The 26,012-nt window shown below is 29.0% G+C and overlaps 4 protein-coding genes and 1 long non-coding RNA gene across 8 annotated transcripts; 4 read left to right on the forward strand and 1 right to left on the reverse strand.

Moving 5' to 3' along the window:
* Window positions 1-49: 49 nt before the first annotated feature.
* LOC140668684 (uncharacterized) lies at window positions 50-2,637 on the forward strand. Its single transcript, XR_012047208.1, has 3 exons — window positions 50-850; window positions 1,140-1,187; window positions 2,523-2,637. It is a non-coding gene; the product is annotated as an uncharacterized lncRNA (long non-coding RNA).
* On the reverse strand, window positions 1,228-17,399 carry Zfrp8 (Zinc finger protein RP-8). 4 transcript variants are annotated; one of them, XM_072897917.1, is made up of 5 exons: window positions 16,703-17,399; window positions 16,199-16,610; window positions 16,023-16,125; window positions 15,767-15,872; window positions 1,228-1,316 (listed from the first exon to the last, which is right to left on the reverse strand). In XM_072897917.1, exons 1-5 carry the CDS (start codon window positions 17,064-17,066, stop codon window positions 1,243-1,245), a joined length of 1,059 nt encoding a protein of 352 aa, XP_072754018.1. In that variant the 5' UTR covers window positions 17,067-17,399; the 3' UTR covers window positions 1,228-1,242. The 4 variants fall into 4 exon arrangements, with proteins under 4 accessions (XP_072754018.1, XP_072754017.1, XP_072754019.1 ...); XM_072897916.1 differs by lacking the exon at window positions 1,228-1,316 and adding an exon at window positions 2,010-2,107; XM_072897918.1 differs by lacking the exon at window positions 1,228-1,316 and adding an exon at window positions 13,796-14,582.
* Window positions 3,015-8,345, forward strand: LOC140668669 (uncharacterized). The gene is made up of 4 exons (XM_072897885.1): window positions 3,015-6,392; window positions 6,928-7,144; window positions 7,251-7,453; window positions 7,662-8,345. Exons 1-4 carry the CDS (start codon window positions 3,347-3,349, stop codon window positions 8,066-8,068), a joined length of 3,873 nt encoding a protein of 1,290 aa, XP_072753986.1. The 5' UTR covers window positions 3,015-3,346; the 3' UTR covers window positions 8,069-8,345.
* Window positions 17,400-17,903: 504 nt separating the features above from the next.
* On the forward strand, window positions 17,904-19,382 carry LOC140668683 (transmembrane protein 50A). The gene is made up of 4 exons (XM_072897924.1): window positions 17,904-18,109; window positions 18,357-18,463; window positions 18,565-18,725; window positions 18,802-19,382. The coding sequence occupies exons 1-4, from the start codon at window positions 18,011-18,013 to the stop codon at window positions 18,906-18,908; spliced, it is 474 nt and encodes a 157-aa protein (XP_072754025.1). The 5' UTR covers window positions 17,904-18,010; the 3' UTR covers window positions 18,909-19,382.
* A 607-nt stretch (window positions 19,383-19,989) lies between these two features.
* On the forward strand, window positions 19,990-25,894 carry Grp170 (hypoxia up-regulated Grp170 co-chaperone protein). Its single transcript, XM_072897323.1, has 9 exons — window positions 19,990-20,161; window positions 20,367-20,504; window positions 20,650-21,610; window positions 21,708-21,970; window positions 22,077-22,210; window positions 22,357-22,595; window positions 23,229-23,517; window positions 23,678-24,107; window positions 24,221-25,894. The coding sequence occupies exons 1-9, from the start codon at window positions 20,147-20,149 to the stop codon at window positions 24,608-24,610; spliced, it is 2,859 nt and encodes a 952-aa protein (XP_072753424.1). The 5' UTR covers window positions 19,990-20,146; the 3' UTR covers window positions 24,611-25,894.
* The last annotated feature ends 118 nt before the right edge of the window (window positions 25,895-26,012 follow it).

The following is a 26,012-nucleotide window of genomic DNA, read 5'->3' on the forward strand; positions in this document are numbered from 1 at the left end:
CGACAGCCGTGAGCCATTCATTAAGAGTCCGGCGGGCGTACGGTGCGCACGTGCTTTTACTCCAGCGCCGGCACGTGCGTCTCGTGTCCGGTCATCTCGAGATCGAACGCGCCGTAAACGCGTTTCGCGCGACGATAATATACGATAACAATATTAAATAAAACTTAACATGTTAAAAGTTAAAATATGTCTAAAAGGATTTCGAAATCCGTAAATAAGATAATAACATTCGGCCTCGATGAGATATAGCGCGCTATTGTTTATATTTGTCATCTCGGGTTCGTCGCGATCGCGGTCGTGTTTCCGTTCATTTAATATCCTGATTTTGATCACGAAATTGGTGTCGAGAATCGTATCTGATGCCGACGAAATGGAATTCTCTCAGCGTTGCTTTCCAGTGAAAAATGATTGATTGAAGATGTCCAATCGATGTCGTTTGTCGGCGTTTTTTCAATTATCGTCATTTCTCACTGGGCAATAACGTTTACACGCTTCAGTATCGCAGCTAAGGTGAATGCCGACCGCGTAGGTAGACGTATGATTCAGTATAAAGAGATACATGAACGCGCAATTAATATTGAGCTAACGCTCGATAATCATGGGATTTTCGATCGTTCCGAAATTCGGGAGTGCCGTCAAAGTATCGCGCGTAAAAATGCGGAAGTGCCGTCAAACTATCGCGCGTTTTTACTTTTGTACGGTATAAGATATTGTGCGATTTAACAATAACAAATTAAACAAATTTAAAAAAATATATCGCGCGTGTAAAACAAAGTTCCTGACAACCCTGACATCTGAGAGGATGAGGAGGCCTAGGAGAAGCATCCTGCACCGGCGGAGCATCCCTAGGGTAAGTATTATTATTTGTATATTAATTATTATAAATGTACACGAATTAATTTGATTTATTTATTTAAATGATTTTAACAAGAGAGATATTCAGAGAGAAAAACTCTTAAATAAATCTTTTTTAAGTTTTTATTTAAAAAATAGTTTTTTTAGAATTTATAAAAGTATTTTATATTTACCTACTTATTGTACACATCGAATATGAAATTTGGTGAGTACAATAATAATTTCTTGAATATGAATTATTTTAAATGCTGCTATAATTTGGACTTTATATTTGTATATTACAGACAACGTAGCTTCAATATCAATAACTCCGCTGTTGCGCATCATTGTCGGTGAGTGGCAAACTTTTATTTTGAAGCAACGGATTTGTAGATTGTGTAGATAGATTTATAGATTTGTAGATAAATCTGTTGCTTTAACCCTCGGACGGTGGAATAGCCGCGTGCATAGCGGACTCTGATCTAAATTGTAAATTCTAAATTGTAAAAAATTTCTTTTTGTACCTATTATATTCCAAGAAAATATTTTATATTATATTTTTCATTTTTTTAACTTTTGTTAAACTAGATATACTATTTGTATACATATAAAAATTGAAAGAAAAGGAAAAATATTTTTAAAATAAAAATGCATGGTATTTATTGCAATTTTATGCATGATACACGTGAAATATTTATTTCAATTATATATAAATATGAGTTTTATAAAATAGTTTTAAAGCTACAGATCTTTAATGTCCCGCCGACAGAGGCTTTAGATGCATGCTAATATATATACTAAATATATATTTTATTATTTGTGTTTTGTATTTGTATTTTGCGACTTTTGAGGACTGAACAACGTACGGTGTCTAAAAAATGATCGCACTATCGTAACGATTATAACGATCGTAATATCTTGCGATTTTAAACGTCGTTGAATAAAAGTAGTCTTATTTGTCGACGATAATTATTAATCGGCAATAAAAAGGATTATTTTTCTATTTTTGTAATTAAAGGATTATTGTTCTTCTTTCTCGACCCTTAGCTCGTAGAACTCAAGTCAAAATGAGTATATTAGCCAGAAGCAATAAAAGTAGGTTCAACTGGATTGAAAAGTGCGTGGTCAATAGTGGCCAAAATGCGTGGAAGAGATATATGAGATCGCGAGAGTTTCCAAATCTTATGTTATTATGAATTTTCAATTAGGACTCCCCAAATTGCTTCATTACGAGTTTTTGCTGGTTTGAGGTCTATTCTAGAGCTATTAGAATCTGTTAAAAGAGAAAATAAAATTTAATTTAATAAAATAAATTTTCAAGTTAGAAAATTTCATAAAATAAAATAAAATTTGAAAGTATAAAATTAAATTTATTTTTAAGAGAAAAAGATATAAAAATGTAAGATTTTGAATAATAAATGAAATAATTTAATAATAGCAAATAATGAATAATTAAATGAAAAATTAATTAAACAATCCGTAGGTTATTAGTTATTATATATATATATAATAAAATATTATATTGTTAATTATTAGATAATTATATCTATTAATAAAATCCTTCTAAAATCCTTTATAAATTAAATACTGACGATAAAAAATTAAAATTCCTGTCCAACGTACATATATATCCATCTTTTTGAGTTCTTAGATTATAATTTATTTTTTTTTTTTTTTTTTTGTTAAAGGGGAAAATTCATTACGCACCTCCCATCGATTCGCGGGGGAGTGTAGGACTACCCATAAAGAGCCAGTATATCCATTACAAACCCACATGTTTCTGAAAATGCATTTTTTTTTTAAGAGAAGCCTCATATTATTGTAATACATTATTTATATACACAAATATGTATTATATATGTTACATGTAGAATTAATTATATTACAAATATATATTATAAAGTATAATATTTAATTAATTAAAAATATGATAATAAAAATTTAATACAAATTATAATTTGTAATTTAATAATTATTATAACAAAATAATTTATTACACGAAAATATCCGAAACCAATATAAAAAAGGTTGTCATATTTACAATTATAAATCTAGTACGGACATAAACCATCCGGTCATTTTACCATAACACCGAAAAGTAGATTTAGCTACGCAGTTCTACCCACTTTAAAATGAACCTAGTTGGCGCTAGTGTGCTGCAAGGAAAGAGCAAGAAACCGTATGTAGCATAGTCATTTTCAGATTTCTTTCTGCGCTTTCATCAAGGTTATGATAGTTAATGAAGTGTGTGTTGTGTGTTATCCACGTTTTTTTTCTGTTTTATATCAAGTGATATTTAAGTTGATATATACACATCAGCAAAACAGATAAAAACGTAAAGAGAATATTAAAATAAAAAAAAAGCCTCTTAATAATTCGGAGATCACAAAGAGGAAGGAAGATTTAGGAAAAACTAAATCTCAAAGTTCACTGAGTTTATTAAATAGCTAAAACTGCAGGGCCGAGCCACAAGAGCCGATAACTGTTCGTAATACAGATCGCTCTTATAAAAATGTACTCGGATCGCTGGCAGACAGGAAAAAGTTCTGGTATTAAAAATGTCTATCCTTTTACCAAGCCTGTTCCGGGATCCTACTGTGAGGCATTCCTGCGCGCGCAGGAGCACCTCGTTCATCAACGCGACAATGTCAGCTCAGATGACACGTGTAGCAAAACTATGTTTTGCAATAGTCTTTCATCAAACGCATCTGTGGAACAAAATTTGACAGCATTAGATCTATCTGATGATCAAAACGGCGTAATATATAATAGGCCCAAGCAGAGCATTCATTACATTCCTAATGTTAGAAGACAAACGAAACTAAAGAAAGTAGTGGCATCCGGTGTCATTGTACAAGGAAAGAAGAACTTTTACGGACAAATATATAAGCAGAAGCAGACTAATATAGATACGATTGAATCAAATAATTCTCACAGTTTGCACCTCAGTAATGAAGAATGCACTAATAATTCTATTTTGCCAAAAACAGCAGATTTATCAAGTATTAGTGTTAAAGAAAATAAGAGAATAGATAATAGGATAGACAAAAATACTCGTACTTTAGGTAATTTATTAAAAGAAGATATTCAAAAAGTTCCTGGTACGAAGAAGAAGAAAAGAACAAGTGGAGAGACATCCAATTCTTTGCGACAGGATGACAAACAAACAGAAATAGATAACTTGATTGATAAAACTAACACTTTGTTTGTTGATGATATGAATGACATTTTTGCTTTACCACGGCTATTTCATTTTCCAAATATTGCAAAACATGATGTGAGGGATGCCAATGATAACACGAGTATCTCTACTCTAAGCTCATCAACAGAAGACATTAAGATAGCTTGCTGCGAAGAAGAGAAGAAGAAGAGAAATAGAAAAGTGTGCAATTTTCCACAAAAAAATGACAAGCAAACTGACTTAAAAAGAGATATTTTGGAGAACGAAACTCATTCTACGCAACTTAATAATTGCAATAATGATTCACCAAAGATTGTCAGTTTACCAAATATTAATGCTGTGAAACATGAAAGCACGCAGGATACGAATGACAAAGATATTTCTGCTTTGCAAAGTTCAGAATTAATGTTTTTTGATATCGATTACGAATTCCACGAAGCAAATCACGCGATAATCCAAACGTTTGCTCTCAATATATATTTGTTTCAATGCACCAATGAAAAGAAAACTTACTGCTTAGTATGTGATACAACTTTTCAAATTCCAAACAAACGCAGTTTGCAGAAAATTCTTAGTAAACATATCAAATCAGACGATCATGTTAAGCTATTGTCCCAGATGATAGAGGACGATAAGAAATGTTTGAAGGCTGGAAAACGTTTTAGTAAGTTAGGATTGGCACGAGAATACATGAGGAGCAAAGGTGATGTTATTGAATGTTTGTTATGCGATAGTATGAATTTTGTTAGTAAGTTGCAGAATGACGACCTGTTGATAGATGAACATATATCAAGTAGCCTGCATCAGAATTTCAAGGTATCCTGGAAATGGCCGGTGAAGAAGATACTGGGAGACGTAAAATATCGTTTCCGAAACATGTATAACGCCAAGAAGTATTGTTGCGAATTTTGTAAGTACGAAAACAAGTCGGAAATCTATTTCACCAAACATTTACGTGTATCTTATCACACGTCACGATTAGCTGAAATTGCCGATTATGCAGAGATATTTAAATTTCATTATTGTGGTGCATGTCTACTCTTATGGTTCGGACATTCCGATATGTACGAACGACATTGTGAGCAGAGCGAACACAAACGCAAAATAACATACGGTGTGGAGCTTGATAATGATAACACGAGTATCTCTACTCTAAGCTCATCAACAGAAGACATTAAGATAGCTTGCTGCGAAGAAGAGAAGAAGAAGAGAAATAGAAAAGTGTGCAATTTTCCACAAAAAAATGACAAGCAAACTGACTTAAAAAGAGATATTTTGGAGAACGAAACTCATTCTACGCAACTTAATAATTGCAATAATGATTCACCAAAGATTGTCAATTTACCAAATATTAATGCTGTGAAACATGAAAGCACGCAGGATACGAATGACAAAGATATTTCTGCTTTACAAAGTTCAGAATTAATGTTTTTTGATATCGATTACGAATTCCACGAAGCAAATCACGCGATAATCCAAACGTTTGCTCTCAATATATATTTGTTTCAATGCACCAATGAAAAGAAAACTTACTGCTTAGTATGTGATACAACTTTTCAAATTCCAAACAAACGCAGTTTGCAGAAAATTCTTAGTAAACATATCAAATCAGACGATCATGTTAAGCTATTGTCCCGGATGATAGAGGACGATAAGAAATGTTTGAAGGCTGGAAAACGTTTTAGTAAGTTAGGATTGGCACGAGAATACATGAGGAGCAAAGGTGATGTTATTGAATGTTTGTTATGCGATAGTATGAATTTTGTTAGTAAGTTGCAGAATGACGACCTGTTGATAGATGAACATATATCAAGTAGCCTGCATCAGAATTTCAAGGTATCTTGGAAATGGCCGGTGAAGAAGATACTGGGAGACGTAAAATATCGTTTCCGAAACATGTATAACGCCAAGAAGTATTGTTGCGAATTTTGTAAATACGAAAACAAGTCGGAAATCTATTTCACCAAACATTTACGTGTATCTTATCACACGTCACGATTAGCTGAAATTGCCGATTATGCAGAGATATTTAAATTTCATTATTGCGGTGTATGCCTACTCTTATGGTTCGGACATTCCGATATGTACGAACGACATTGTGAGCAGAGCGAACACAAACGCAAAATAACATACGGTGTGGAGTTTGATAATTTGTCTGAAGAAGTATTTCAACTCTTAGTTATGTGTAACAAGAATGCTGAAACTTTGCTTGCACAGTCCAATAGTGTATGTAACGATCAAATAATTGGTTATATATTGTGGGACTTGATAACTGACGTACAAAAAAGTTTGCCAAATGTAAAGGCTTATCCTTTTGGATCCAGAATTTCAGACTTAGCTTTTTCTAACAGTGACATTGACATCTTCCTTGATTATGGTAAGTTCAATCTTAATCTATAATGTAATTTATATATTGCATCTTTGTCTATATATGTATATTGATTTATATCCAAATATTAATTTCATTCAAATATTAAAACTTAAAAACAGACTATATGTACTATTTCATTTGCTACAAATTAGGAATATTAACATTTTAATATAACTTTATTATTACTCTCTATTTACATATAATAAATTTTTTTAAAATAAATTATTTACTATGCAAAATCTATTTCAATCATTTTAATATATATATAAAACTGGTATTTAAAACAAAAATATATATATATAGATCGTACATATATCCATATAATTTTGGAATATTAAAAATAATAATAATTTTGGAAAAAATTACAAACAAAATTTTAACTACTTTAAACTTTTACCTGTTTGAAATGTGTAGCACATATGACAACTTGTTTTTGCCAATACTTTTTCTAAATCTTTATTCTTTCTCTATTTTTTTTTCTGTATTGTAAATTAAACATATTTGTTATCCAATAATTTTAATTCTATTTTATATAATACAGATGATATATATGGAAAAAAATTATCACATCAGGATTGTCAGAATCTTTTAACATTTATTGTTAATTATTTATCTCTTAATAAAACAATGTGGAAGATACAAGAAATGATATTGAATAGTAGGACGCCAATTATAAAAGTGCAACATATTCCCTCAAAATTTATTTGTGACATTTCAGTTACAAATGGGTTAGCAGTGGAAAATACAAAATTAATTAAGTAAGTCTTTTGCTTTCACCTAATGTAATCTAATTCAACAAAAATTTCTTTAATCGTATGTTGTATTTATGTACTGTAAATAAAAAGAAAATTATTTTCTTCTAAGGTGTTTTAATCATGCTTTTTCACCATGTCGAAAAATGGTTTTATTTCTTAAAAAATGGTTGAACAGCTGTGGTTTATTACACTCAAATCTTATAACAAGTTATGCTCTCACATGGTGTGTTATTTTTTATCTGCAAACTCTATTAGTATTTCCCAGTATCTCACAACTAATAAAATTGAAAAATAGTTCATGGCGAATCGGTGGTAAGTGGTTAAATATATACATATATATTTTATATATATATATAAAACGTCATAAATTTTGTTCAAAATTTAATTTGATTTTAATAAATTAAATTGTTAACTCTTACTAACCAAGTTGTGAAACATAAGAATTATTTTACTAATTAATATATTTGTTACATATACTCAGTATACTTATATTTTTTTTTTTTTTTTTTTTTTTATTTAGGTTGGGAAGTTGGTGTAAGCTACGATTTTCCTGTTAAAAGGATAAATCACACTTTCGAAGAACTTTTATTTGGATTTTTTATGTTTTATGCAAATTTTACATACAAAACCCATGTGATCTGTCCATTACTGGGTCAGCCGATAAAAAAAAGTGTCTTTACCAATCTGTCGAGTTTACCACCAGAGATGGCACCATATATCGCTTACATGCGTGATGCTTGTGTGGAAAAGAAGTCTCAAATTTTTTCCATATCATCATTATGTGTGCAAGATCCATTTGATTTATCACATAATCTTACAAAAGCGATGAATAATCGTAAGTTGAACCAGTTTCAAAGCAATTGTAAATACAGTGCAAAAATATTAGAGAAGACTTTTCCGAACCTGAAGCAACCATTATCATCTTGATCAATATGTATACAAAAAATGTCAATGAAAAAAGTTTATATCTCTCTTAATGTAACTTGATAATTTTATTTCTTTTTTTTATCTTTATTTGATTAATGATTCATTTTTTTTATCTTTATTTGATTACTAATGATTGATTCATGATTACTGATAATTAAATTGACAACTCATAAGAAAATCGCTTCAAATTTTTTTAAACTAATGCATAATGACAATTTTATTATCTTTTGATATACATATTATTTTCATGAATTAATATAATATTAAGATAATACAATTTAGGGATTTTTATGAATATTTATTTTATTATTTTATTAAATATTAATATTATTAAATATTATAAAAATCAATTAGATCAATATAAAAAGTAATTACTGTTTAATGTTGTTATTTGACAATATTTATCAATATTCTAAACTATCAATGCTGAGATGTATCGAATATCAATATCTGTTTGGAATATGAAGTATAATATACATTGCCAATGTTAACGATATTAAATTATCTTTATTAATCTGACTGATTTAATATATAATATTTAATAAAATAATATTAATATAATTTTAATATAATACTAGCATTGTACCGATATTATATCAATATGAATACTGTATAATTGTATTAAAATTTTGGTTACATATTGATATCATCCAATGTTAGTATAATTTAAAGATTTTTAGATTACGTTTTTTTATGATAAAGGGATATATAATTGTTGACAAACTTATTTTGTTTGTTATTCAATTTCTCAAAATTCCTGAAAAATATACGGTATTTTTCATACTACTATCAGTTTTTGCTTGATATATTATTGCAAAAGTATCTCATGAAAAAAAAAATATATAATATATATGTTTTTTTCATGAGATACTTTTGTTTATTGATTAAAAGTATCAATTTTATTAGTTTTATTAGTAATTAGTTTTTAAATATAATACTTATACTGTGTCATATTACATGTATAGTTTGTTACAAGGACTTGATTATAAAGGAAATAATTTAAAATAATTAAAAAAAATAAAAATGTCATATTAAAGATATACATATATAATAATGTATACATATTGATTTAAATGATTATGACTTAAATTTTTCTGTTCATTCAGTTTATTATGGAAATTACTATTAAATCATTGTTTTTTAATTTAATTTTCTTATTATCGAAGAAAAATTTTATCATATATGTATGATTATATATATGTATATTATTATATTCTTTCAATCCTTATTTAGCTAATGTAACTTTATATATTTTTTGCATTTAAATAAATATTGTACATATTAAAAAAAATATGTAGGAAAACTGAATAAGATTTTTTATTTTATAACAATAATTTAGAATTTAGATTATAAAGCTTATTTTTAATTTCAGATTTAGATAAATATGTTTATATATATATATATATATATATATATATATATATATATATATATATATATGTATGTATGTTAAAATTATGAATGGTTTAAAAAAAAATTAATAATTTTTCTGATTATGTGATACATGTATATTTAATTCATTTTAAATGTAAAAAGTGTGACTAAATGAACATATTTTTCATAATTTTTGAATACAGCTCGTATGAGATTGCATTGAAGACACATTGATTAATCAGAACAAAGAGAACTAAAATTCTTTCTTCTAACTAAAGGACTTAAATTTCAATCTTCAATACACGTTATCTGATACGGGTTTATGTATATTTATATATATATATATATATATATATATATATATATATATATATTAATTCAATACAATATATTTAAGCCGGTTCTACATTGGTCGTATCGTAGCGTTGTAAAAATAAGCCTTAAAAAAAATTAACCAATCATTGATATAGTTTCTACCGTAAGCTTCGATTTGATTTCAATTCGAAGTGAAATGAAACGAGAGTGAAACCGATGAAAACTCGCCTTTGTGCCTCCTACGAACAATCTGTATATTATTTTATTTCTATGATTATATTGATATCGCGGATCGCGGATCGCGGGGGATATGATTCAACCTTATGATTCAGCCACGATTGAGCGATGAGGGAAATATCAGATAGGGATTCCCGGAACTTTTAAAACTTTATAAAATATATATGACCTTTGCATTGTGTGCAACGAACCAATACGATTTAATTGTAGTGACGTCACACGTAAAGAAATTCTTTTGTGTTGTAATGTGTGAGCGTTGCATTTTGCATTCCTTGCTCTTGTCTCGATGTGGATGGTTGTGATATGTGTTATCGTCCGAACTTAATTTCAGGTACGACTTTGAATTTTTATATTTATCCGAAGCGCTTTCTCTTAAGTTAAATTTCTCCAAATTAAAATTAAATTCATTCTCGTCTAATTGCTTGTGATTAAATGAATCAAAACGAATAATGATATAGCGGTACTAAACAGATAGTTAACCTAATTTACAATCGGTTTAACTTTAAAAGTTATAGTTAATATTATAGACTATATCTAATTTATATTATATTATTAATTACAGATATTATTTATCATATATATGTGCATAAAAAACATGGATAGCATGGAACTGGCCAAAATGTATAAACATTTTTTAACACGACATATAACATATTACGACGGACAATGGTATTGTTACCTATGCAGTTACAAGTTAAAAAATTTAACAGACGTAGAACAACATTTGCAAGAAATTCATCCAAATATCCGCAATCAAATCTTTACTTTTTCGGATAAATATATTGAATTATCAGATATAAAATGTAAAAAATTATTATATCACGGAATAGCATTGAAAAATATATCACAGGATTGTAATACAAAGTATTTTTGTGTACCGTGCAAATGTTCAATAGCCACTTTAGATCATGTTGATGAACATTTGAGAGGGAAAAAGCACCAAACATATATAAGTAGTATTAAACCAGAATTATTAAATCATGGAATAGAAATGAAAGATATATTGCAAAACTGTGATGCAAAGTATTTTTGTGTACTGTGTAATTGTTCGATATCCACTTTACACGTTAATGAACATTTGAAAGGAAAAAGACACCAAACATGTATATGCAATACTCAACTAAAAACTTTACTAAATAAACAACAAAACTCAAATAAAAATATAAATGATAATGCTTCTGTTAATGTAAAAACTCAGACTCAAACAGAACTTACAAATAAATCAAAATGTGAAAATAAATTGACAAAAGCTAACTTAACAAATGGCTCTGACACAGAAGAGAAAGAAGAAACAGCTTCTCTTGAATCTTGTGAGAAGGATGATAATAGCAATAATGTTTTGCAAGTTGAAAGGTGCATAAATATGCATTTCTGTAGTTTGTGTGATTACTTTAACCATAAACATGTTATGGAGGCACATATAGGAAGTAAGAAGCATTGTTCTACCATATCTAAATTAAACATTTTCAATCAAGAAGCAACATACGTCATAAAATTGGAAAAAAACAGAAATACTATTAAGCCATTGCAATTAAATAGTAGAAAATTAGATGGAACGATGTGGCCAGAATACACAAAAACTACATCAAAATATACTTGCGACCAATGTAATATAGTGATAAAAAATGATATAATAAATCATGAGTTGACAGTACATAAAAAAAGTATGATGTCTTCTCTGAAATACATTTATGATTTGGGTTTGTGTATGAATGAAAAAAAAATTAAAATTGATATTTCTAAGTATTATCCAATGTTTAAATGCTCATTCTGCAATAAGATAATACATGGCGTATCAGGGTTAGAATCTCACTTTTCTAAATGTCAACATAAAGAAAATATTAATTTGTTAACTAGAAGACAAAAATGGTGCTCTGAAAATATAGAAAGCTTTTTTGAACTTTTCGAATTTTTAAGTCTAATTTCTTTTGAGAATAATGGCGACACTGTACAAATCATGGAGCAACCTGTGATGTATATTAAAAATCATTTTGCATCTTTTAGTACAAGTTCACAAGATTTGAAGAATAAATTTGTTTATATTTGCATTGCCTGTAAACAGAAATTTAAAACTGCCCAAGATGTATTTAATCATTTAAGTGCAAAAAAAAGACACTTGACAAATTATCAAAATATTTTGCTCACATATAATCATATACATAACATACGTACAACAAAAAAACCTGATATAAATGAAACGCAAGCAGCTGTATCTTCAGTTTGTACTGATGATACATTGGAAGAACATAATATTAATAAAACACAGGTAGCGCAATGTATTGAGAATAATAGCGACGTAATAGCTAAAGCAAATACTAGTAGCCAGGATAAGGTATCTCAAAGTGGAGAAAGTTCTGGCTTATTCATGCCTTCTGACATATCCTTAGACATTAATAGATTAATTAGAGATCTACTACCAAGAAATGAAGATATAAATAATTTACCATATAAGAGAAAACGTGCCTTGGATCGTTATAATAGATGTTATTTGAAAACATGTCTAGATTTTGAGGAAATTATGTTTACTTATAGTCGGAACAAGTTGAAGGAGATTAAATTAAATTTATCATTTTATACTTTGGAATGCAAAAATATGCTGCATTGTCTTGTATGTAATGTTACACACTCAAAGAATATACATACACTGTACGAACATATTTGTTGCGAAAAACATACTACACAGCTTACACAGCTGCAGAAAAACAGCGAAGAGCAGAGGCTAAGATTACTGAAAGAATTAATTAAGATAGAGTATACGAGCTTGAAATGTTACGCTTGTAACAAAAAAGAAAAGTGGGTGAATCATGGTGAATTCTGGATTGAGGAACATATGGCTTATCCTATACATCGGAGGAATCGTAGAAAGGTACTCAAAGATATTGAGTGTATACTACAAGATTCCAATACTTTATGGTACAATATCCAATACTTTGCTTGTGTCTATTGTAATATAAGATTCAAAATAAAGATAGAATTTTTGGAACATCTTGTCGTAAAACATAGTGCAGTTCAAAGTATAAAGGATAGTTCAAAGTTTGATTTTTGTATAACATGTGCCACTTTGTGGTATAAAACCCCAACTTACTCTTATTTACAACACTGCCGAGACCAGACACATCAATATTTAGCAAAAACTAAAGATTTGGCAGTTACATCACTACCCAAATCTCTGCAAGAATTATTAGAACATATCAACAGCACTGTTGATTATCTATTTCAATTATCAAATGAGGTATTAAATGATGAGAGAGCAACTACACTCGTGGACGATTTAAAAAATATTTTCGAAACTCAACATATAGAAGTGTGTATATTTGGATCAAGAGTTACTGGTTTAGCATTGTCCAATAGTGATATCGACATATACCTTAATTTCGGTAATTTTATTTATTTTATATATTTTTTTTTTAGATACATACACGCACACACACATATCGTAAAACATTCACACACACACACACACACAATAAAAAATTGTTTATAAAAAATAGTTCTGATATAAAAGAAAAAATTATAAAAAGAATTTTCTGTACTAGGTGATGAATGTGAGGCTAAATTAATTAGGAGCAGGAGTAAAGAAATTCAAAACTATTTGTCTACTGATGGTGAGAATTGGGAAATAGAATTAACTTTGGACAGAAGCAGGACACCCATAATAAGACTAAACCATAGACGAACAGGATTACAATGCGATATCTCATTTACAAACGGCCTTTCAGTGGAAAATTCTAAACTTATCAGGTATGAAAAGTATTTTAAAAAGAATGTTTGATACTTATATAAAATAAACTTATTGTTAATAAAATGTTAAACTTGCAGGTCCTTCAATGCGTATCTACCTTGTCGAAAATTAATTTTGTTTCTGAAAAAGTGGACCTTGTTGGGAAATTTGGTTGGTTCTGATGGAATAACAAGCTATGCTCTCACTTGGCTAGTAATCTTTTATTTACAAGTTAAATATAAAATACCGAGTGTTGCTGCTTTAATAAAAAGCCATAATCACTCAAAAATTGTATCTGGTAAGTTGAGTAATTCATTTAGAATTATAATATATCCATATAATTTATATGAAATCTGTTTGATGAGAAAAGAGAGATTAGACTTGTTTGTTTTACAATAATAAATTATAATTCTACATTCTTTTTTCAATGTTTATAGCACATAATGTAGACTTGATATATACATCTTGTTATGTATTTTAGGCTGGGAAACTGGAGTTGGTAATAATGTTCCTATCGACGTACCTGAATTATCAATAGATGAATTGTTACTAGGATTTTTTGAATATTATGGACGCTTTGATTACAAGCATGATGTTATATGTCCGTTGTTAGGCGTGACATGTCGTAAGGAAATCTTTACTCATGAAATGACATCATCGGCTTTACCGGATACCATGGCACTCTATGTTAAACAATTAAAGAAGGCGAAACCGGAATACTTCCGTATTGATTCATCTATGTGTGTGCAAGATCCGTTCGATCTTTCCCACAATTTAACAAAGGCTGTGCCAATTTTATTGCTTAGACGTTTTAAACAATATTGTAAAGAAAGTGCATCGATATTGCGTAATCGTTGCATAAATAAGCTGAAAAAAAGATAATATTATCCAGAATTATCTTTTTTTAACTTCTGACCAATCATGATAAAGATCAATGTATTTTACGATTTGTTTAATAATAGATTAATAATTTAATGCTACAAATATTTCGGAATGATGAAACTTTTCTTAACTACTTGTAATATTCATTCTGATTATGATAAAATATTATATAGTATTGTAAAATACTGCACAGTATTATATATTGCAATATCAATTTGCAGTGTTATTCATATTTTTTAGAAATTACGAAGATTTGATAAATTGTAGAATTTTTTTTTTTTTTTTTTTTTTTAATATTTTAGTAATTTAATCTACACTTTCAAATAAACGCCATGAATTATGAATGACTTTCATATAAATGGTAATATAAATCTTGTATTATATTCTATTGATCATATATGTTCTTTATACATTTGAATATTTAGTTAGATAGCTGAATTTTATATTTGCTTTTTTATTTTAACACACATTTGTATGCGCAATTATTACTTGATTATTCTCTTACATTTAATATACATTTAAGAATTTTTATAGTTATAGGATAATGTATAAGAAAACTTTCAGTGATATATTCATAAATAGTCATTTTATTGTCCAAAACGTAAGTCTATTATGTCGCAATTTTGTGATACATGATTTTATTTTATATATTTTGGTAGTTAGATAATCATAGTTAATTGTTGCAACCTTTAACTATTTATAACATATATTATCATTGAAAGTAATGTGGTTCTTAGAGTGCATTTTGTGATAATGTCTCAGGGAACATTTTTCATTGAACTGTCTTTATATTGCATTTTTATATAAAAAGAATAAACTATATCTATTTATCAATCTTGTTAATATCTTTAAGGCTCCTACATATTCTTACTGCAATTACAATTCAATACAAAGTAGCAAGAATCTCAATTATGTATTGTTAATCAAGATTTATTTTATTCCTATTTTATAACATCCTTTATTTGCCTAACAAATTAACTTTTGACAAAAAAAATAGAACAATTCATAATTAAAATGTAAGATGTCTAAGTGTAATATTTTTTTAAAAAATTGGTTTTAAATGCATATCAAATAAGCAAGAAACGATATTCATGTTTCATAATTTATTTTTGAATCGGTTTCTTTTTGTACAATATCTTGCTTCCATATATATTCTCTTAAATACTTACCATTAGATGTGCAAGATTGTTTACATGTGAAAACTGCTAATATTCCCCAATCAAGGCACTTGACAAAGTCTTTTAAGCCTAGGAAATTTAATAGCTGTGGCATTATCTGTAAATTGTTTCATATAATAGTATGGACAATAAACACACACACACACATAAAACAGTTAAAAATATATGTATACAATTGGATTTCAATATAAATTTTAAATCATTATTTTAGATTCCAATATACATTATATAAGTAAATTCTACATACTTGAAATTCAAACTGTCTATTGCCATTGCATTCTGGACATTTTGGTGCATCTATTATCTGGTTATGTTGCGATATATATAAAACTTTTCCTCCCCTATCGTATCTATTAAATAAATACAGATTAGAATACAGATTGTTACTACAAATTTCTCAAATTTATCTAAAATAATATATACCTTAAAATCTGATCTGGGTAATTATCGATTTTCATACGAAACTCTACAAATACTTCATCTTTTTCATTAACTATCTCTAGTAGATCATCATTAATATCTTCATGCTGAAGACTTCCAGCTTTGCCATTTTGGATCATGGCATTATACTTTTCCATCTCCTTCTGTTCGTTTTTAAAATCATCTTGTGCAGTATTATCTTTTGTAACATCGTCGCTCTCTATTACAATCTCGTATTCAGGAAACAAGAAATTCTTGTCATTATTTGCTTCAGTACCACATGTATTTTTATGCCCATTCTTCCAGTCATATACTTGATGTGCACGGCAGCAATAATTGACAACTTTACATTTGCCACAATGACTTGGTGCTGCAATCCCACATATGCAACATGTTTTTGTCCATTGCGACACATCTGATGACAAAGAAATATACGAGATTATTTCATATTGTTCCACACAAAAGTCATTGGGAAATAGATAAATTTTATTGTATTATGATACTTGCCAATGTCTGTCCTCCAGTCCTTTTGTTCAACAGGTGGTTCAGACGGATAGAACATATTGGTTCTACTCAATTGCGATCGAAAAACTTTGAAATTTCCATTCTGATTTGGTCTACAGCAATCTGTGTTTTTACATACAAAAATATATATAGTTCTGTGAAATGCATAAGCGTTTTCCTCGTACGGTGCGTAGATTTGGCATAAAAATACGCAAACATCGTTGCAATATTCGCATTCTAGGTCACTTTTTCCGGGAATATTTTTTAAATCGAGCCAAGCCGGCTTACCGCCCACTTTACTGGGAAAGAATCTACTTGATAGTTCCCACGATTCGCATGTTTCCACAAATCCTAGATCAATTGCCATATTTAAGGCAGATAATAAAATAACTGAAATTTTTCAACAGAAATTTGTCAAAATAAATATATTTCTCAAGTTAAATTCTTTCTTCTCCTTTTTTTTGTAAATAAATGTCAGATCTGTGACAGAACAACTTCGGCCACGTGCTCGCTCTAGGTTTTGTAAACTTTGTTGGCCATTACAATGTATTAAAGTCTAGAGACCCTTTAATAAAGGTCTTTCCATAAGGCGATCTGGGCAAAATTCTGCGAAAAAGAAGAATATATATACTTTACTATCTCTCTCTTTAACCTAACCCCTTCTGACGCATCACGCATGCTTATTCTTCATGGCGTTCTACGGAAAAAAATATACATAAAAATTTAGAAAATAGAAAAAAGTATTTATAAAGTTAGAAAAATATTTTAATATTATAGTAATTTTTTAAATTGGACATTATTTCTAAATGTTGAATTTGCGAAATTAAATGCTGATCATATTATAAATTGTCAATTTATATTTTTAAAAATTTATAATAAAAAATCATATTTTTAGTTCTTCTGAAACATTTATTTTTTATTTGTGTTGCTGAAATATAATGTGTTTATATTAATGGTTAGATTAATATGATTCAAATATGAGCGGGAGTTGCCCAGATTTAGAGGACCAATCAAAAATGAATATCATATGACACAATTCTTATTAGAGAGTCTCTACTAAAAGCCCGTATTTCTATTGGCTAGATCTACCCTTGACTATATAAAGGATCTACGTGAAAATGATTAGTCTATGCTAATCGCCGTTTTACGTCACTAGCGCCACTGTTTGTATTAAAACTTGCTGTGAATCGCATTTCTTGGTATTATATACCACGGTATTGTATATGTTGATATCTGTCATTGGATTTAAGGTTAGCTGTCTAATTGCGGATCGAATATCCTTGTATTTCTGCAAATAAAACCAGCGATAAAATGACATCCTGTTTCGAAAGCATGCAAGTTCCGTCCTGCGTTTGGTTCGAGGGCGGCGAGAAAAGAAACGCACTTGTTTCTATGCTCGCAGGAACATTGGTAAATCTATATTTCAATTTATATACATATATACATACATCTACATTAAGTAAATATACATGTTATTAGTGAATCATAATAGCTTCGCAGTAAAATCGTAAATATTAGTTATTTTCATTAGATTCGAATATTTACTTTATTATAAATATTTAGTATATACATATATATATATATATGAAAAGATATTGTGTGTTTTTCTATTTCTTTTCACAGTCAATATATAAATTTTACTGAGGTGTTATTTTAGTTTTTTGTAGGATGGTGGTTTATAATAGATGCGCATGCAAAGTATCCAGATGATATGGCAAATGCATACCATGTATGTGGAGTGTTTGGTACTATATCACTTTTTATGTAAGTAATAGATTAATGATACTGTTAGTAAGATTTTTAAATTTGTAATATGATACTATTGCATATATTGACTATGAAATAATAATTTGATATTCTTATAGGGTCAATTCAGTGACAAATGCACAGATAAGAGGAGAGGCTTATAATGGTGGTTGTTTAGGAGCAAGAGGCGCAAGGAGTTGGCTATTTATTGGATTTGTTATGGGATTTGCTGCAGTAATAGCAGCCTGTTGGATTTTATTCGCTAATTTTGTAGCTGCAGGTACTTTCATCTATATAAGTATTTTATATATATAAAAGTTATATAAAAAAATTATTATTGTATTATATTTTTATAGGTGCGCCACATCATTGGCCAGGTGTAGGATTGTTTTTGCAAAATGTATTTATTTTCTTGGGCTCTCTTACATATAAATTTGGTCGATCTGAAGATCAATGGGGTTAATAGAGACGTGTCGTTAATTGAAAATATTTTTACTACTATATGGTCAAACTAAGCACACCATGCAAAACTCAACTGAGAAAAAAAATCGTAAAATTAATACCCTGTATTGCTTCGAACATAAAATCCAATTCAACTACAGTGGCACACTATTGCTATAAATATTATGTAATAATTTCTATTTATATTCATTGGACTTGAGAGTACATGTTATATGTATGTGTGAGATTTATGATAATCTAAAAAAGTAAAATTAGATTGATTATAACAACTTTTATGTGATAGAATTATATGCTAGTTATATCCTGCTAACTTTTCAATCATATCAGAAACTTTTTAATTATTGTATTTATTTTTGTATTTTCTTATTTCGTTGCAAATGTATATCTTGTATTTGAAATTTTCACAAAGATAATTATCTATCAAATATCTAATATCGAAATTAAATAAAGAAAACATGTTTTTGAAACATAATTATTGAAAATAGCTTTTCATTCTTTTTTTAAATCAAAACTAAATAGTAAAACCCTTCTCAATGTGATTGATTTATTTATATAAAAATTTTGTTATTATTTAATTTGACTAAACTATATTAATTAGCAATACAAGATAAATATTCAGAGAAACTAATTAACATACTAATATATAAAAACAATAATATTTTTATTTTATATTCTTGATTGTGTGCATATAGCTAAAATTTCTTTGTTCTAATTGATTAAATATTAATTTTCAATATAATCTGATAAGCTTCACGTGTTACATCATACATTTTTGGATAAGCCTTAAAGGTAAATTTTCACGAGTCGCTCAAACCGATTGAGCGACAAAAGGATCACGTGACCAAAAATGACGAATTGACATCTTTCTTTTTAGTCACGTGGTCCTTTTTGTCGCTCAAACAATCGGTTTCAGAGGCTCGTGAAAATTTACCTTCAGACCTAGAAAGTCAAAAACACACACACACACCCACTTTGACGTTTCAACACACTTTTGGAAATTAACCGAAAGTTGGCTCTGATTTGCCAACGCGGACCAATACGAGCCAAGTGCTCCCTCGTCTTTTTACCAATCGCAATGTGCCACACCGACACATGTGTCTAATGTGCTGCGATGTGAAATTTTAACGGGGAACGACAGATTTTACACCTTTTCTTGATTTAGAAAAGACTGCAGTACACGTATGTATGTTCTAAATGGTATACAGCTGAGAATCGTCCTCGAGTAACGTGTCATCGAAAATGCGTGGATACAGGGTGAGCACGCGTTATTAATTTCTATTACTTTGCAATTACTGTCATATTTTACGGCGCCGGTACTTATAACCAACATTGACAGTTTGATTCTAGTTTTGTGTATCAATCCAGCATGAACACGTATACGTATTATCGAATTACTGAATTTTTTATGATACTCTTTCACTGAAAAGGTATATATATCTTGCATTTGTTTCATTTTCAGATGGAATTTTCACAGAGAAGTGTATCGATGGCGTCTTTAGCTTTACTCATCATCGCTACTTTTATCGGTATTAGCGAAGAAGTTGCTGTTATGAGCATTGACCTTGGTAGCGAATGGATGAAGGTTGCTATTGTTTCGGTACGTAACACAAATGATGGTATTTCTGTAGTGATTGTACTTTGCTTACATATTGATGAAATTCTATTAGAAAACTTTTAATTAAACAAGTCTGATGTACTTTTGTTATTTCTTATTAAATATCTTGTTTATTTTACTTTTATAGCCTGGTGTTCCTATGGAAATAGCTTTAAATAAGGAATCGAAGAGGAAAACGCCAGTTGCGATTGCATTTAGAAATGGGGAAAGATCTTTTGGCGAGGATGCTCAAGTAGTTGGAGTGAGATTTCCCCAGAATACATTTTCTTACATTCTAGATCTTTTAGGAAAGCCTATAGACAATCCATTAGTACAACTTTACCTGAACAGATTTCCTTACTACGATATCATTGCTGATGATGAGAGGAAAACCATAGCATTTAGATTAAATGAAAATACAACATATACTCCAGAAGAATTACTTGCACAAATATTGCACAAGGGCAAAGAGATCGCAGAAATCTCAGCCCATCAAAAGATAAACGAAGCAGTTATCACTGTGCCAGGATTCTTTAATCAGGCTGAGAGGAGAGCTTTGACTCAAGCAGCAGAACTTGCCGGATTGAAAGTGTTACAACTCATAAACGACTATACAGCAGTCGCTTTAAATTACGCCGTATTTGGCAGAACTGAAATAAATGATTCTGCTCATTATATTATGTTTTACGATATGGGAGCTAGTAGTACTACCGCGACAGTTGTCAGCTATCAAAACGTAAAGACGAAAGAAAGGGGGTTTGTCGAGACTAATCCTCATGTTAATGTGTTGGGAGTAGGATATGATCGTACACTTGGTGGGTTAGAAATACAAATTAGATTGCAGAATTATTTAGCAAAAGAATTTGATGCGCTAAAAAAGACATCAAAGTCAGTATTTACGAGCCCCAGGGCGATGGCAAAGCTTTTCAAAGAAGCTGGACGCGTCAAAACTGTACTCAGTGCAAATGCAGATCATTATGCTCAGATAGAAGGCTTAATAGATGACATTGACTTCAGATTGCAAGTTTCGAGAGAAAAACTGGAGGAGATAAGCGCCGATTTATTTGAGCGTATAACAAATCCTGTGAAAATAGCTTTAGAAACTTCAGGTGAATACTTTTTTATAAATACAACACATAGTTGTGATTTTTTTTTGCATAGCTAAATATTTTTTTAAATATAACACTAAATATGAAATTATTTCAGCTTTGACAATGGATGTTATATCACATGTTGTACTGGTAGGAGCAGGTACTCGTATGCCAAAAGTACAAGAGATGTTATCTCAGTATGTAAAGGCAGAATTGTCAAAGAATGTAAATACAGATGAAGCAGCTGCTTTAGGAGCTGCATACAAAGCAGCTGACCTGAGTCAGGGTTTTAAAGTCAAGAAATTTATTACGAAAGATGCTATATTGTTCCCAATTCAAATCACTTTTGATAGAAGTACTGATAACAAAGTTAGACAGGTAGATAAGCTAATTATATGATTTTTTAGTGTATTTTAATTCTCTGTATTGAGAATAATTATAAGTATATAACTACATATTTTTCAAAATTTATCTTTGTTTACAGGTGAAAAAGACATTATTTGGCAAAATGAATCCTTTTCCACAAAAGAAAATTATTACATTTAATAAGCATACACAAGATTTTGAGTTTCACGTAAATTATGCCGAATTAGATTATTTGCCTGCCACAGAGGTAATGTAAGTATCTTTCATATTCAAGAAGTAGTTTTCATATTTATTTTTAATATATAAGTTTCCACATTCATTTTTGGAAAAATTAAATTACATTTGAAAAGTACCAGAGATATTATATTTAAAACTACAGTGTTTAAATTTTCTGACAGGTGTATTGGAGATCTAAAATTATCCACTATATTGTTGAATGGCGTAACTGAAGCTTTAGAAAAGCATGCTAAAGAAGGTGGCGAGAGTAAAGGAATCAAAGTGCATTTTAATATGGACGATAGCGGCATATTGAATTTATTGAATGTGGAATTAGTGTCGGAAAAATCTAGCACTGTTGTTGACGAAGAAGAGGGTACTTTCTCAAAACTTGGCTCAACTATTAGTAAATTTTTTGCAGGTTTGTGCTGAAGCAATGCAAAAAATGATGCTATTATTTTTTGTTGCATATCTGGATCTTAATTTTAATTATATTTATATGATTATAATTCTTTTTTATACTTCATGTATATTAAAGAACTATTATTTTTGCAGAAAATTATTGTATCATATTTTAATGAAAACAAGAGTAAGAGAATGCAAAAATATTATCTCACGTTTCATTTTGATATCATTTTTTGCAAGCATTTTTATGATGACAAGAAATTTGTACAAAATAGAAATAACAAATAGCACAGATAATAGTATTATTGAATAAAGTTCTCTCTCTCTTTCTCTCTCTCTCTCTCTCTCTCAGGTTATATTATATTGATAATTAAATGCATTGTAAATGTGCTTGTAACAATATAAAGTTTATGTATATATATTCTCAAAAGTTTATGTTTATGTATATAAATTTTGTTAGAACAGATCTTGTATTTTATATACAATTTTTATTTATAAAATGTGTGCACTATTCTATTAAATGTAAGATTAAACTTTTAGAAGACCAGCCATTTATGCTATCAGCTACACAAAAAGTTTTAATTAATTATCCAATGTAGAAAATTTTATCCAAATATAGAAAAAAACACATAAAATTTTGACTTTTTAGGTTCTCCTGAACAAGAACCATTAGAAAAAATGGAGGAAGCACCAAAAGAAGATATAAAACCAGTACATGAAGAACCAGAATCTTCAGAACCACCAAAGGACACTGAGGAGAAGGAAAAGAAGAAAAATGAAACAAAAGTGGATGAAGATAAAACTTCAAATAAGACCGAGAAGGCAGATAAAGAAAAAAAATCTACCATTATTCAAATCAAAGAACCTATCAATTCAAACGAGATCAAACTAGGATCACAAATCTTGTCTGGCAAAAAACTCGTGGAATCTCTAGAAAAGTGAGAACAAAAATATGTTTAATATATATTCACAACATATGATATATAAATGTTGATACAATTAATTTTTATTGTTTTATGGAAAAGCAAATAATCTAATATAATTGATGTAAATATATTTATATTAATTAATTGATAAAACTGTACTGCTTCTCTTTAGAATACAGCTTTTAGACGTACATGATTTTGAAAAAGCGCGTCGAGAGACCGCGTTAAATAATCTGGAGTCGTATGTAATCGACGCGCAGCAAAAGCTCGATTCCGAAGAATATTCAGCTGCAGCTACTGACAAGGAGGCCAAAGAAATCCGTGAAGCCTGCACCGAGATTTCTGAGTGGTTGTACGAAGATGGATTTACCGCGACCGCGGAAGTGTACGAGGAGAAGTTAATGAAATTGCAAAAACTAACCAACGACGTCTATGAAAGAGTTTCTGAGTATCGAGACCGTCCAGAGGTTCTCAAAGGAATGGTTTCGTTACTTAATGGCAGTAGAACATTCTTACTAAATATGCGTAACTTAAGTTTAACGACTGAAATTATTACGCCCGTTGAAGTCGAAACGTTAGAAAAAGCGATTAATGAGACACAGGTAACTATGTAACTTTAATATTTCTATTTTAAATTTATAATGTATTATTACATTTAAAAGAACTTTGTAATAACAGTGTATGATATATACAAAAAACGATGTCTTTTTTTAAGGATTATTACGAAAAAATTTTGAAATATTTCGTGGAAACATCGTTAAACGAACCAGTGAAATACAAAGTCCGCCATATCATAAGTAAAATGGACTTACTTGACCGAGAAATTAAATATCTTCTGAATAAAGTGAAAATTTGGAGACCGAAACAAGAAACTACAGCGAATCAAACGACTGATAATAAAACAGAGGAAAATGAAGAAGCTGCATCTGATACTGAAAATGACAAATTTACTGAAGAACAATCTACATCAGATAATGTGGAAGAACAACAGGAACCAATATTGAATACAATGGACACTACACAAGATCCTTTAGTTTTATCGGAAAGCGAGGAACCGCGATTAAGTGACAAGCAAGTTCCAGAAGAAACGCATCAAGAACTATAAGAAATAATTTATTTAAAAAGAGTGTGTGTGATTCTATTTGTTATTGATCGATGATATTTGTCGATTTAGCCAATTTCTGTAGATTATCTTCATCGAATGCATTTAAAATCAAAGCGGGAATTCTTGCGTTGCTGTGGTTAGATAAATTCTGGGAAAATGTGAATACGAGTTGTTTTCTCCCATTTAATTAATATGTATTTATACCAGGATATTTATCACAATTTCATTCATTATACATATTAAAGTTATTTAAAAAAATGTTAATTTTATCAGAGATTGTTCGCGATAATTATGTTACATAAATTACAAGCAATAATGCAGATTCAAATACTTATTTGATATTGAAATTTGTTAGAATTAATTAATTTATTAGGTACAAAAGATAGTAGGTCAGTTCCATGAAAATTTTACCTCAAATCCTTACAATCCTTAATATAAATTTTTGAACTTGCATATAAAATATCTCTTGCTGCAATATATCTTTTATATATTATCACATACGGAGTTAATAATATAAGGCATATTACATATTTGTTTGTAAAAATGCGAATAATGAAAACAAAATTTTTACATATATTTCTTAAGGCATAATCTTTTCTTGTAGTATATAGTTTTATATGCTTGCATACAAATCATTTTTAGAGAACCTTATCTTACTCCTTATATGTACTCTGCATTAAATTGTATTATTTTTTTTATAAATGAAGATTCGTATGCATAAATCTTTCTTTTCTTTTGTTATAAATATATTGTATGAACAAATTATTTTAGATATTTTAATATAACATAAATGTCTAAAATATTTTTTATACAATATTTATATTTAAAAAATTATATTTCTTTTATAAATATAAAAATTTACACTATAATATATATATATAGATAACAATTTATGAATCATTTAGGAATAATGAGAAAGATAGGATTGCTTTTTTTTTATTTCTCTCTCTCTCTCTCTCTTTCAATGTTTAGAAAAATTCTGATAATAAAAATCATGCATGACATTATTATTCTATGCCAAATAGGCATTCTGACTCAACGAATTCTTCCAATAAAGACAATTCTGTAATTTCGAATGTTATTACTCTTATGGCATTTATTAATTTGGATAAAAAAATAAAAGATATATGACATTATTGTGTAATATAAAAAAACTGCATTATCAAAATACATTGTTTTTCCTCTATCTTATTTTTTTAAAATAATGCATGTATAATATTGTGCGTGATTATCATATATATGTATTATATATTTTTTAATAAAGATTAAAATTTTGATAAAGAACTTTTAAAATTTTCATAACAAATATTTTATTTTTAATTTTACATATATATATAATTTATATAAGATTTAAATAAAAATTATTATTTGCATTTTTTATATTTAACATATATGTTTAGTA

Source organism: Anoplolepis gracilipes, chromosome 8 (assembly GCF_047496725.1).
Source record: "Anoplolepis gracilipes chromosome 8, ASM4749672v1, whole genome shotgun sequence".
In the NCBI taxonomy this organism is placed as follows: Eukaryota; Metazoa; Arthropoda; class Insecta; order Hymenoptera; family Formicidae; genus Anoplolepis; species Anoplolepis gracilipes.